The 12426-nt window shown below is 43.0% G+C and overlaps 3 protein-coding genes across 4 annotated transcripts in view; all 3 read left to right on the top strand.

Annotated features, from left to right (window-relative positions):
* On the top strand, positions 1–4894 carry LOC111575240 (zinc finger protein 391-like). Its single transcript, XM_023280242.3, has 2 exons — positions 1–500; positions 1454–4894. The coding sequence occupies exons 1-2, from the start codon at positions 215–217 to the stop codon at positions 2650–2652; spliced, it is 1485 nt and encodes a 494-aa protein (XP_023136010.2). The 5' UTR covers positions 1–214; the 3' UTR covers positions 2653–4894.
* The window catches only part of LOC118470987 (uncharacterized), a 27013-nt gene continuing 17068 nt past the window's right edge, over positions 2482–12426 (top strand). The window contains exons 1-8 of the mRNA XM_055017699.1: positions 2482–2620; positions 5381–5712; positions 6839–7849; positions 10476–10591; positions 10639–10794; positions 11762–11923; positions 12021–12142; positions 12225–12367. Coding sequence (XP_054873674.1) covers positions 5427–5712; positions 6839–7849; positions 10476–10591; positions 10639–10794; positions 11762–11923; positions 12021–12142; positions 12225–12367 — 1996 coding nt within the window. The 5' untranslated portion in view covers positions 2482–2620; positions 5381–5426. The remainder of the gene's footprint in view (positions 2621–5380; positions 5713–6838; positions 7850–10475; positions 10592–10638; positions 10795–11761; positions 11924–12020; positions 12143–12224; positions 12368–12426) is intronic.
* The window catches only part of dnai2b (dynein, axonemal, intermediate chain 2b), a 5995-nt gene continuing 4080 nt past the window's right edge, over positions 10512–12426 (top strand). For both annotated transcript variants that reach the window (XM_023280241.3, XM_055017992.1), the window contains exons 1-4: positions 10512–10794; positions 11762–11923; positions 12021–12142; positions 12225–12367. In XM_023280241.3, the coding sequence (XP_023136009.2) occupies positions 10612–10794; positions 11762–11923; positions 12021–12142; positions 12225–12367 (610 nt within the window). In that variant the 5' untranslated portion in view covers positions 10512–10611. The remainder of the gene's footprint in view (positions 10795–11761; positions 11924–12020; positions 12143–12224; positions 12368–12426) is intronic.

Consider the following 12426-nt stretch of genomic DNA (forward strand, 5'->3'; position numbering starts at 1 on the left):
GTCCTCAGACCCTCCTGTCCTCAGAAACTCACCTGTCCTCAGACCCTCCTGTCCTGCCGCTGTGCTGCTGCCTCCCTCCAGCAGGGGTCGCTGTCTCTCTCCGCTCCGCTCTCTTCTCTCTGCTTCTTTCTCGTCGTCGACGCGGAACTCGGAGTGTTTACCTCCCCGCTGGCTCTCTTTGTTCTGGGGGCTCCGAGTGCGGAGAAGCCGCAGAATGTGCGCCGTGCAGCTGCTGCGGGTGTCGGTCCATGAGCGGATCAGCGCCGCCGCTGAAGACTTTCTGCTGCAGCTGGAAAAAGGACAAGAAGCGGCGGAGCTCCCGGCGCTGAGAGCGCTGCTCACCGAGCGGCTAACAGCGGCTGCGGAGGAGATCGTCGGTCTGTTGGAGGAAACCGTGGCGGACTACGAGGACCGAGTGGAGCGATCAGAGCGGGAGATCTGCCGCCAGAGGAGGCTGCTGGATGCCGTGCTGAAGCCCGAAGTCCGGCTGTACCGAGCAGGTCAGTGCCCGGTAGCTGCTGCAGGCTAACGGAGCTTAGCATCGGCCGCTACCATGAAGCAGCAAAGACTCATGGGGGTTGGAGTTTCTGGTGTCAGGAAAGTACAGGTTTCCTAGGTGTTTGTTCAGATTGAAGAACCTCTTTGTTTAGAAGGTAGTTCTTCATTATGTGATTCTCTGTCAACCTGAGATCACGTTTCACAAAAACAAAATACAAAAACACAAACATGTCCACTTTTTAGACTTCTGAATATCAAAATATCTCAAACACAGTGTTCAGGCTTTTCTGAGACATTAATCTGCCAAATACTGAAATCTAAAGTCATGTAGCTCTATAGAAACAGAACAACATGAAGAAGAAGAGAGAACTCAAAAATGTCTTCTGTAGGACTCAGAATGACAAAAAACAGGAAGAAACTCATGGATATTTCTTACTGTTTCTGATCGTTAATTTGAAAAATAATCTGCAGATTAATCAGAAATTAAAATAATCATTTTGTGTCACTTAAAATGCAGCATCAGTGAGAACAAACACAAATGAATTACAATGAACTGAAATGAGCCTTCAAAGCAGCAGAGCAGTTTGAGCTTCAAAGTGACGCTGCCTTTTTTGTCTAACACAGTTTGAATAACCTTTATTGATCTGTCAGTGTTCAGTCCATTGATCGTACAGCGCAAATCTCTGCAGGAATGAAATCCTGTGCCTGAATTATTGTACCAGATTCACAACAGTCAGAGTCTGCATCTGTAGAAGCTAACCCTTCTAGCACCCTACTGCTGGCAGACATCTGGTACGCTTAAACAATGTTCTGGCTGAAACTGGAGTTTCTGAGTTCCTGCTCCAGGAGGCGTTGACGACAGAACATCAGTATGAACCTTCTGGACAAAAACACAAATCATCACAGGCCACAGTGTGATAAACTAATAGTTACATTGTTTGTGTCTGTATTTCAGTGGGTCCTGCAGATGCCCAGGAGCTTTTGGTGAATAAAGACGAGATTCAGCAGAAGTGTAGCTCCAGTCTGAACCAGCAGGACCAGGAGCCGCACAGAATCAAAGAGGAGCAGGAGGAACTGTGGAGCAGTCAGGAGTCAGAGCAGTTCCAAGGCCTGCAGGAAACAGAAGTCACCAAATTCACCTTCAGTCCTGTTTCTGTTAAGACTGAGGATGATGAAGAGAAACCACAGTCCTCACAGCTTCATCACAGAGACTCTGTGAAAGAACCAGAACCAGATCCAGATCGACGCTTGCACCCAGTTAGTGAAGATAATTCTTTGGACTCTACTGAGACCGACGACAGTGACTGTGATTGGACACAAACTAACGAAGCCCAGTCGGGCACTGAGGACATTAGGAACAGTGAAGTCACTGGTGACCTGCAGTCAGCAGTGAAGGAGAGACCGTTTCCTTGCTCATACTGTGGGAAAAGGTTTAGCCTCAAAGGAAACCTGAACAGACACATCAGAGACCACACAGGCGAAAGGCCTTTTCCCTGCACAGACTGTGATAAATCCTTTAAAGACAGTGGGTCGCTAACAGCACACATGAGGTGTCACACTGGAGAGCAACCATACAGCTGCTTATTCTGTGGGAAGAACTTCAGCGGCAGAGGAAACATGACCCGACACATGAGGATTCACACTGGTGAGAAACCCTTCACCTGCTCTGTCTGTAGTAAAAGCTTCCATGTGAAAGAACACCTCAACAGACACATGAAGTACCATACTGGGGAGAAACCCTTCAGCTGCTCCATCTGTGGGAAGGGCTGTGCTCAAAAGACTGACCTAAAGAAACACATGAGAGTTCACACAGGGGAGAAACCATTCAGTTGCCCCTTCTGCGGGAAGTGCTGTGCAGAGAAAGGAGACCTGACAAAACATATGAGAGTGCACACTGGAGAGAAACCCTTCAGCTGCACAATCTGCGGGAAGAGCTGTGCCCAGAAGGGGAGCCTGAAAATCCACATGAGAGTTCATACTGGAGAGAAACCGTTCAGCTGCTCCATCTGTGGCAAATGTTTCACTGTCACCGGACACCTGAAGAGACACATGAAGCTGCACACAGCCGACAGTCACCCGAGTGAATCTCCAGGTTCACAGGCAGCCAAAGTTCAGACTGAAGGTAAACCTGATGAAGGAGCGAACACATCATGAAGAAGAGGTGCAGCCAAGTTCATGCAGCTGCTCTGACTGTCACAGCAGGGTTAAAGATGATGAGAAAATATTTATCAATGATGTTGAACTTGAGATGAGTGGTGAACATCTTTAAAAAAATTCCAGTAGAACCAGATGATCAAACCGCCACTCTGCCTTCATTGGGAACCAAACAGAGTGTGAGGAGATGTTGGGATTGTAGCTGCTCTCACAAGTCCAGACAAAAGATCGCTGATTGAGTGAAGTCTGATTTTGTGGTTGCTAGTTTTGAAAAGTTCCAAACCTTGTTCACTACAGCTTCAAAGAGTCAGAAGAACCTGCTGCTGCTGCTGTGTGAATGCAGAGTGGCAACAGTGATGGTGGCTTTGCACATGTTGGAATCGCGACTCCACAGCTTTAACGGTCATAAACAAAAGTGTGCTTGTAAAGGTTATGTATATCTTGGCAGTAATAACATTCCATTGATTTCCAAACCTCCTAATTTTCTACGATGAAATCATTGAAGTGCATTAATCTTTGTCACAAAAAAAAAATCATGTTTTTAATGTCTTTTGTCCACTTTTACCTTAGTTGGGTTCTTTTGGTTTCCGACCACAAGCTTCTGGTTGTATCTCTGACTTGTTTCTTTATTGCAGTCCTCAGGTTGTTGATTCTACAATTCTACAATTTCATTTAGCAGACGCTTTCATCCAAAGCATCGTACATCTGAGAGTAGATACAACACAAGCAAGGAATTGGGTTTTAGTCAGGACTTTGGGGAGACCAGTCTAAAACCTTTATTCTAGCCTGATTGAAACATTTCTTTAAGACGTCTGATGTGTGTTTAGGCTTATTGTCTTATTGAAACATCCAACTGTGTCCAAGATCAACCTTCTGCTGATGGTTTTAGGTTTTCCTGAAGAAAGTGGAGGTAATCGTCCATCTTCATTATTGCATTTACTTTCGTGTAAAGCACCAGTTCCACAGAGTATAATACTGCCACCACCGTGCTTGATGGTAGGTTTGGTGTTATTGGGGTTAAAGGCCTCACTTTCTCTCGTCCAATCATATTTCTTCTCAGTTTTTGTTCCATCTGACCACAGAACTTTCCTCCAGAAGGCCTTTTCTTTTCCATGTGATCAGCAGCAGACTTGAGTGGAGCTTTAAGGTTCTGCTTCTAGAGGAAGAACTTCCTTCTTCATGGATCCTCTCAGCTCATGTTGATGTAAAACCCTGTGGACACTGACAGCTGTTTGTTCCAGCAGCTTCTCATTCATTCAGACCTGCTTTCTGATGATTCTTGGTTGACTCTTGACCATCCTGACCAATCGTCTCTCAGCAGCAGGTGATAATTTGTGTTTTCACTCTGATGGTGGCAGTACTTTATACTGAACTGGTCAGGATAAAGTTCTGACAAACATAACTTTATCCTGACAAACAGATGATTGTGGGATCTGATGCTACTTTGAAATGGCTCCAAGTGACTTTCTCACTTGTTCAAGTCAATGATTTGCTTTTTTCAGATCTTTGCTGAGGTCCACAGACTTCCCCACTGTAGTGTTTGAGTCTAATGAGTTCTATTTAAATTGGCCTGGGGGAGTCAGCAGCTGTAGTCAAATTTAATCACTTAGGAGAGGTTAAGAGGCCATTAAGCTAAGAAAATATGATTAACACAGCTTTCTACATCACCAAAACAGAAAATTCAAGTTGTTGGATGTATAGATTTACCTTTAATAAATCTGTGATTGTTTTATGGGTTTTTTTTGTTTGTTTTGTGGCAAAGATTCGTGTATTTCATTGATTCCATCATAGAAAATTCAGACTTATAGAAGTCAGTGGAAACTAAAGACTGACATGATATACGTGGACTTTCCAAGTGTATATAAACTTTTGTTTATAGCTGCACTTCAGTATTTAATAGTAAACAGTGTTTATTGACCTCATTTGTGGTGCATTTCTGTGCCTTTCATGACAAAGACAAAGAAGGTGAATGACATGTTGAGGCTGCATGAGATTGGTAAAACTGATGTTGCAATATCTTGGTTTTTCTGTGATATGAACAGAACTTAGTAAATATATTATGGTTTCACTGACCAAATGTAGTCTGTGGTTAAAGCACTTCAGCCTGGTTAACTTGTTCACCAAATCATGTTTTGTTCTGCAGACTGGGCGTCTCTCGTCCTGCTGCCATGTTCTCACTTCAGGATCATCAAGAAAAATGTAAACTGGGTCATTCCAAATACAGTCAACCAAATCAAACCTCCTCAGAACCATCTGATTCTTTATCTACAGTAACTTTAACTCCATTGATCAGAATTGATCCATTAAACATTAATTGGTGTGCACGAGACGTCAACAGCGCCAGGAAGTAACTAAGTGCATTTACAGAGGGACTGTACTGAAATACCTTTTTAAACTATTTTTACTTTGAGTATTTCGTTGTTCTGCTACACTTCAGAGGTCGTATTGCACTTTTTACTTCACAACACATTTCTGATGACTTTGGTTATTTTGCATTATTCAGATTAACAAAACTAAATATAATCAACAGATACATTATGTGATGTTGTAGATTACTAATACGCTGTGTTGATTCCTGATAGGAAATTGTCCAACAGCATATATAACGTAACTCTATAAATTAAAGTAACTATAAATACTATATACATATATAGTTATTTGTGCGTCGCTTCTCCTCCGGTCCAGCAGAGGTCGCTGTTCGTGAAGCTCCTCAATAATCTGCCCGCAGGTCGCTGTCTCAGTTCTGGAGGCTCCGAGTGCGGAGAAGCCGCAGAATGTGCGCCGTGCAGCTGCTGCGGGTGTCGGTCCATGAGCGGATCAGCGCCGCCGCTGAAGACTTTCTGTTGCAGCTGGAAAAAGGACAAGAAGCGGCGGAGCTCCCGGCGCTGAGAGCGCTGCTCACCGAGCGGCTAACGGCGGCTGCGGAGGAGATCGTCGGTCTGTTGGAGGAAACTGTGGCGGACTACGAGGACCGAGTGGAGCGATCAGAGCGGGAGATCTGCCACCAGAGGAGGCTGCTGGATGCCGTGCTGAAGCCCGAAGTCCGGCTGTACCGAGCAGGTCAGTCCCCGGTAGCTGCTGCCGGGTGCCGGAGGCTAAGCTAAGCTAAGCTAACTGTATGCTTTCATTAGAATTACCGTTTAAAGTCTGCTGCTGTAACGGGAAACTTTGTGGCAGGCAAGCTTATAAGTTAGCCGCTGCTGCAGGTTAGCTGTTTTTATCAGCGCCTCCTACTGGTCGTCAGGAGAAGTTAAAGGTGAATAATCGTGATAGTTTACTGTTTGTGATAGAATTGGAGAGACAGCGAGATCCCCTTTTGCCATATACCAATCCTGAGTCTGTCATAAGCCACTGCTGAATGCCATATGGCAAAACCGCTCTGCCATATGGCAAAAGCCATTTGTAGAATTGACTAGAACAGAACAGACCAGTGAAACACCAGTGGAAGGCAGTTCAGCAGCTCTTTGGATTAGCAGCATAAATGCAACAAAAGGGCACAAAGTCATTAAAAAATAGAATAAAGATAAAAATAAGAATAAACCTTGTAAAAACAAGAACAACAATAAAATCGCACTGTATGCAGTACGATAAGAGCAGTTAGTAAACATGAGGTGGCGTGTAGGAATAGTGCAGGTGGTCGGACATTTAACAGCCTGTTGGTGTTTGGTTTGACTGTCTGGTTCTGCAAATGTGTTTGATTTGGTCGCTACACTCAATAATGGTATATTTAGCTGTTTCTGCTGATGTTCAGGTTTTTCATTTTAGATTTATTTCAGCAGCTTTTTATAAAATATTTTTTCCACTAATGCATTGTACTTACATCGTATTACTATTCTATCAAGTACTGCATTTAAGGTAAGATACAATACAATAAGCCTTTATTACAGCAGCAAAGATTGTGCAAACATTTAAGGAATGAAGTATAGGAAATAAAAATAAGTCAACAATGTCCAGAAGTACTAGTTTTAAAAAAAAAATAACATTATTGCACATATTACTTTGACATTATTGTAATTTTTCTGAGCATTTGATTAATGAAGTTCAATCTCATTATTATCTTAAATACACAGATTTTATTAAATCCCTTCAAGCAAGTTATCTTTTTTATTTATTATTGTATTATAAACCAGTGCAGGTGAACAACAAGGAGATGGTTAGACCTGATATCTGTGTCTGTGTTCTGCAGATGTCCAGCAACCTCTGCAGAACATCTGCACAACGTTGGTGAGGAGCGAAGACCAGAAACAGGATAAGTGGACAGAAACTCGCCACATTAAAGAGGAACAGGAGGAACTGTGGAGCAGCCAGGAGGCAGAAATCCCCAAATTCAGTCCAGACTCTGTGAAGAGTGATGAGCATAAAGAGAAACCTCATTTTTCCTCTTTTCATCACAGAAACTCTAAACTAGAACCAGAGACCTCTGAACTGTCTGTAGCGGAGATCGAAGTGAGCTGTGACAATGGGCTGAACGATGACGCTCCATCAGGTTTCCGTGAAGCAAAAGGCAGTTCTCCTGAGAAACCACTCAGCTGTGGGAAAACCTTCCCTAATAAAGGCTCTCTGGTTACGCGCATGAAGAACCGCAGTGAAAAGAAACCGGTCAGCTGCTCTGTGTGTGGGAAAAAATGTTCCAAAAAAGGTTATCTGATGCAGCATATGGTTGTGCACCGAAGAGAGAGAAAGCAGAACTGCAGCATCTGTAACAGAAGGTTAGTTTGGCAGGCGGGAGTTGAGTGTCATCAGTGTGTGGGCGGGGTTTCTCAGCATCCAGCAGGTGGAGGGACCAAATGTAAAAAACCGCTCAACTTCTCTGAGTGTGATAAAAGACTTTGCTACAGCCACCACCTGAAGAAGGACATGGGAGCACTCACCGAGGAGAATCTGTTTACCTGCCCATTCTGCGGCAGGAGATTCACTCAGAGAGGATATCTGATGCAGCACATGGACCTCCACACCGGGAAGATTCGCTTCCGCTGCTGCGTCTGTGACCAAAGGTTTGCTTGGCGTCATGACCTCAAAAACCATAAGTGTGGTGATCTGTCACAATCGAGCTTTGGCAATGAAAGTGGAGGGGAGCCTGTACCCAGCGACGGATCCGATACCGATGATACGACCAGTGACTCCTCTGAACCCGAGGCTGAAGGTGGAGATGACATTCACAAGGACCCTCAGCAGGAGTTAAACAGCGATGTGAGAGGTTAACAGCTCAGATTTACTCTGAACCTGGAACTGTCATCACACATCTGATGTTCAGGAAGTTTTCTGGGTTTTGAATGTATCTCATGGTTTTCCTGTTAAACTAGTCCACTTGGTTCTGTTCTCTTAAGTTTGACAGAAATTGTTTGTCACTTCATGGTTCTGTGTCCTGAAACTTTAGTAAAGTTTCTTAGAAAAATGGTGTGTTTCTTGTTTTTTTTCAGTTTTTTTCAGACGTTCAAGTAAAATTCATGAATTAAGAAAAAATGGGAAACAGAAATATCACTGTTAGATTTTCACGTATACACACAAACTTCAGGTCTTTCCTATAATCAGTTGTGTGCTTTTTTTTAAAGAACTGTCATAAAATATAATTTAAGGTCAGATTTGGTTAAGTTTCCCAGTGGAATCAATAATTGCATAATAATTACTAAAAGGATCCATTGCAAAAATTTGGGTTTGGGTTTGTACAGTTTCTGGTTCTGATCGGTGAAGCCATAACAGCTGCTAACTGCTAGTTTATCCTCAAACACAAAATGATCAGCTGCCTTCAGTCACGTTATTTCCTCAGTAACGATCTGAGGTTACTGACCAACGTTACCTGCATGTGGTCGACCAATCAGGGCAGACTGGAGGGGGAGGGACTAAAAGTGTTTCAGACAGAAGTGTGATGTTCTAAACATTGAAGCAGCTGCTTTGACTTCTCTAAAGTCCACGTTCCAGATTCAGAAGACAAACCTGGCTGTTCTCCAGCTTGGTGAGGAGGAGAACTCACCGCTGTAAGTTCTAGTCTTTGTAGAGCAGCTGTAGTTTAAGATGCGTTTAGATGTTATCAGGATAAAGTTTGTTCAGAGTCTCAGCAGCCGCAGCTTCATCATAAGATCTCGTTTGTTTTGGTCTCGGACTGTAAATCTACTCCCAGTTCTCCGCTGCATCATTTTTTCTTAGAGCTCATTATTTTACGCTTTTATTTATCTTTTTAATGATAATTCTATTTATCGAGTTCCTTTTCAAAACAGAATTTACAAACTGCAAAAAAGAAAAAAAAGATTCCTATTAGTTCGCGCCTGTCTGCAAGCACCAAGTCCCATTATCACACTTGAACTTGTTTCATGGCTCTTATCCAGGTTGTTTTCTCCTGACTAGATCCTTGCTTGTGTTGGATCTACTCTCAGATGTACACTACCAGTCAAAGTTTGGACACACCTCATGAGTTTTCTTTATTTTCATGATTATTAACGTTGTAGATTCTCACTGAAGGCATCAAAACTATGAATGAAGACAAATGGAATTCTTCAAAATTGCCACCCTTTGATCATTGCTTTGCACACTCTTAGCGTTCTCTGGATGAGCTTCATGAGGTAGAACCTGAAATGGTTTTCACTTCACAGGTGTGCCTTGTCAAGGTTCATTTGTGGAATTTCTTGCCTCCTTAATCTGGTTGGGACCATCAGTTGTTTTATGCAGATGTCAGGTTGGTCCACAGTTGACAGCCCTATCTGACAACTGTTAGAATCCATATTATGGCAAGAACCAATCAGCTAAGTAAAGAGAAAGGACAGTCCATCATTACTTTCAGTAGGTGGTCTCTACATGCATGGTTCCCACCGTGAAGCATGGAGGAGGAGGTGTGATGGTGACACTGAGTTTTATTCCAAACTGTAGGACCACTGAACCAGCATGGCAACCACAGCATCCTGCAGCGACATGACATCCCATCCAGTTTGGTTTAGCTGGACCATCATTTATTCTTCAACAGGACAATGACCCCAAACACACCTCCAGACTGTGGAAGGACTATCTGACCAAGAAGGAGATGATGGAGTGCTGCATCAGATGACCTGGCCTCCACAGTCACGTGACCTAAACCCAGTCCAGATGGTTTGGGATGAGATGGACCTCAGAATGAAGACAAAAGGACCAACAAGTGCTCAGCATCTCTGGGACTCCTTCAAGACTGTTGGAAAACCATTTCAGGTGACTACCTCACAAAACTCATCCAGAATGCCAAGAGTGTGCTATTTTGAAGAATCCAAAATGTAAATCATGTTTTGACTTATTTCACATTTTTTTGTTCATTACATAATTCCGTTTGTGTTCATCCATAGTCCTGATACCTTCAGTGAGAACCTAAAATGTAAATAGTCATGAAAATAAAGAAAAACATTAAACGAGAAGGTGTATCCAAACTTTTGGCTGGTAGTGTATATCACGCTGGATAAAAGTATCTGCTGAATGAAGTGATAGAATTGTAGAAATTGTTCAGGTGAAGTTCTTGTGCTCACATTAAAGTATAGGATGTTTGTTCTGATGTGAGACTCAGGATCCATCTGTGGACGTCTGAAGCCAAACTGCAGGTATCTCATTTTAATTGTAATATTATTAATGTGAGGTAAAACAGTGAATCAGGTGGATCTGAATAAAGCTGAATAGTCACAGTAATGTTCACCTCAGCAGGGTTCTAGGTGGAAAAACTGAACAGTAAAAGAAGAAATCAGCAACATCAAAACTGATTTTAATGAGGTCTCAATCCACAACATGCACAGATTCCTTATTTCTAACCGAAAACATGGAGCGAGTTACTCAAACTTTAGTTACTGTCGCTTTAAATAAAGTTCGTTCCATAGGCGGGAAAACGCCGCTGTTGCTAGGATACGGCGGCGTTGACTGCGTTGCTGGGAAACGGCAAACGGGAGAAACAAAGTTCTGCTTCGGTTATTACCGGACTCGGTTTCACTCCGGTGTACCGGAAAGTGTCTCGACATGGAGATCGTTCATGTTTACACCAAGGACCGGGAGGAGTTCGGCCGCCAGTGTCTCCTGTCGGACCGACCCGCGGAGCTGCTGCTGGACGTTCTTCCGGATCAGAACCTCGCCTCGAACTTCATCCAGAGAAGCCACAGAGACCAGGCGGTGCAGGCCGGCAGGCAGGTGTCCGAGCACCAGGTAAATAATAACCTGTAAGATATGAACTGGAATCAGTCTGTGGAGGTAAAGTCAGCAGCTTTTCTTGAGCAGGTACAGAAAAAAAAACAACACAAAACTTAACTCAGTGTTAGATATTATACAAAATCCCCCAAAACAGGAAATTAAAGTTAATCAAAGGCGGAGGCAGTTCTGTTCGGATTTCAGTCAAACCTTGATGCTGGTTTTAAACTCTGTAAAGCTTCTGAGTCTTTAATGTTTGTGGGATAAATTTAACTTTTTACTGCTTTAGCTGAGAAATCAGATTAACTTGAAGCCCTTTATGAACTGAGGAACCCGAGCAGCTCCAGCAGATGTTCTGGTTCCATCTGCTGCTGCCTGGATGGACCATTAAACATAAGGAATAATTCTGAACATTATCTGCATCACAGTAAAACATCAAATTGTCTAAAATGAGGAATTTGTTGCTTTTTGTTGTTGTTGTTGTTTTGTTTTTTTTTAGGATATTGAAGTGATTAAATGTCTCTAAATGTCCTTAACAAATAGATATTAATTTTCTAAAGAAATATCATAAAAATAATAAATACATTATAATAATGAAATTAAAATGGTCAAAAGATCTGAATGAAAAAGCCGCAAAATAAGGGACATTAATAAAATGTTTTTGAAAATCCCTAAAACTTGAGTAAAATATCAAAAAATATTGCAAATTTTTGTGAAAAAGAACAAAATGTTAATGAAATGTGGAAAAAGAATCCACTGCAGAAGACATCTGTGTGCATCCTGATGTTAGAGTTTAATGCAGACATAAAACAGAAACTCTTCTGTTCTAATGATGAGCTTCAGGAGAAATAACTCAAAGCGTTCTGCTGATTTCAGTTTTGGTCTAAAAGTCGAAACGTCACATGATCAAGAATATACCTGATGTGTTCAGGTGACACTGTGTGGTTCAGGTCAAGTGGGACTCAGGTATTGCTCCTTGTTTCAGGTGAACACTGAACGCTTCGAGTCCGACAGCTGTGGGATAAACCATGTGGAAGGGGGGTGGCCCAAAGACATCAACCCCCTTGACATGGAACAAACCATCCGTTTCAGGAAGAAGGCAGAAAAAGACGAGAGCTACTTGAACAGCATCCCACAGCTGGGCAGTGTAAGATCCACATCTGTCCATCTGAGTCTACTTTAGTCATGTCGTTGTCCAGTGTGTGATGTCACTGTGCACTATGTGATGTCATTATGTGGTCCAGGTCGCAGAACATTGTGGGAGACAGAACAATGCCGTGGACATCTACCAAGAGCCCTTTGATGGCTGGGAGGAAGTAGAAGAAAGTCCAGAGCCACCGTCTGCCAAGACTATCAACATATTCAGGTACAACTGACAGCCAGCTGATCGATCAGGAGATCTATCAATCTCTATCACTTATTATTGGATGTTCCTCCTGTGTCTCCAGAGATCCTAATGAAGTCAAACGTACTGTCACAGGCCTTTCATGGCATCCTGATGGTGGCCGGAAGTTGGCGGCCGCCTACTCCTGCCTCGACTTCCAGAAAGCCTCCAGAGACATGAGCCTGGACTCATACATCTGGGACGTGGGTGGGTCACCAAGGACTCAAACATCTGAGGGGTGGAAGGGTCAGATGGGACTCGTATCT

This window comes from Amphiprion ocellaris, chromosome 15 (assembly GCF_022539595.1).
Source record: "Amphiprion ocellaris isolate individual 3 ecotype Okinawa chromosome 15, ASM2253959v1, whole genome shotgun sequence".
NCBI lineage: Eukaryota > Metazoa > Chordata > Actinopteri > Pomacentridae > Amphiprion > Amphiprion ocellaris.

Excerpts from the sequence above, each read along its gene's own strand:
- LOC111575240 (XM_023280242.3), top strand. The coding sequence starts at position 215 with ATGTGCGCCGTGCAGCTGCTGCGGGTGTCGGTCCATGAGCGGATCAGC. Across the intron at positions 501-1,453 it reads AGTCCGGCTGTACCGAGCAG|TGGGTCCTGCAGATGCCCAG; the intron begins GTCAGTGCCCGG and ends TCTGTATTTCAG.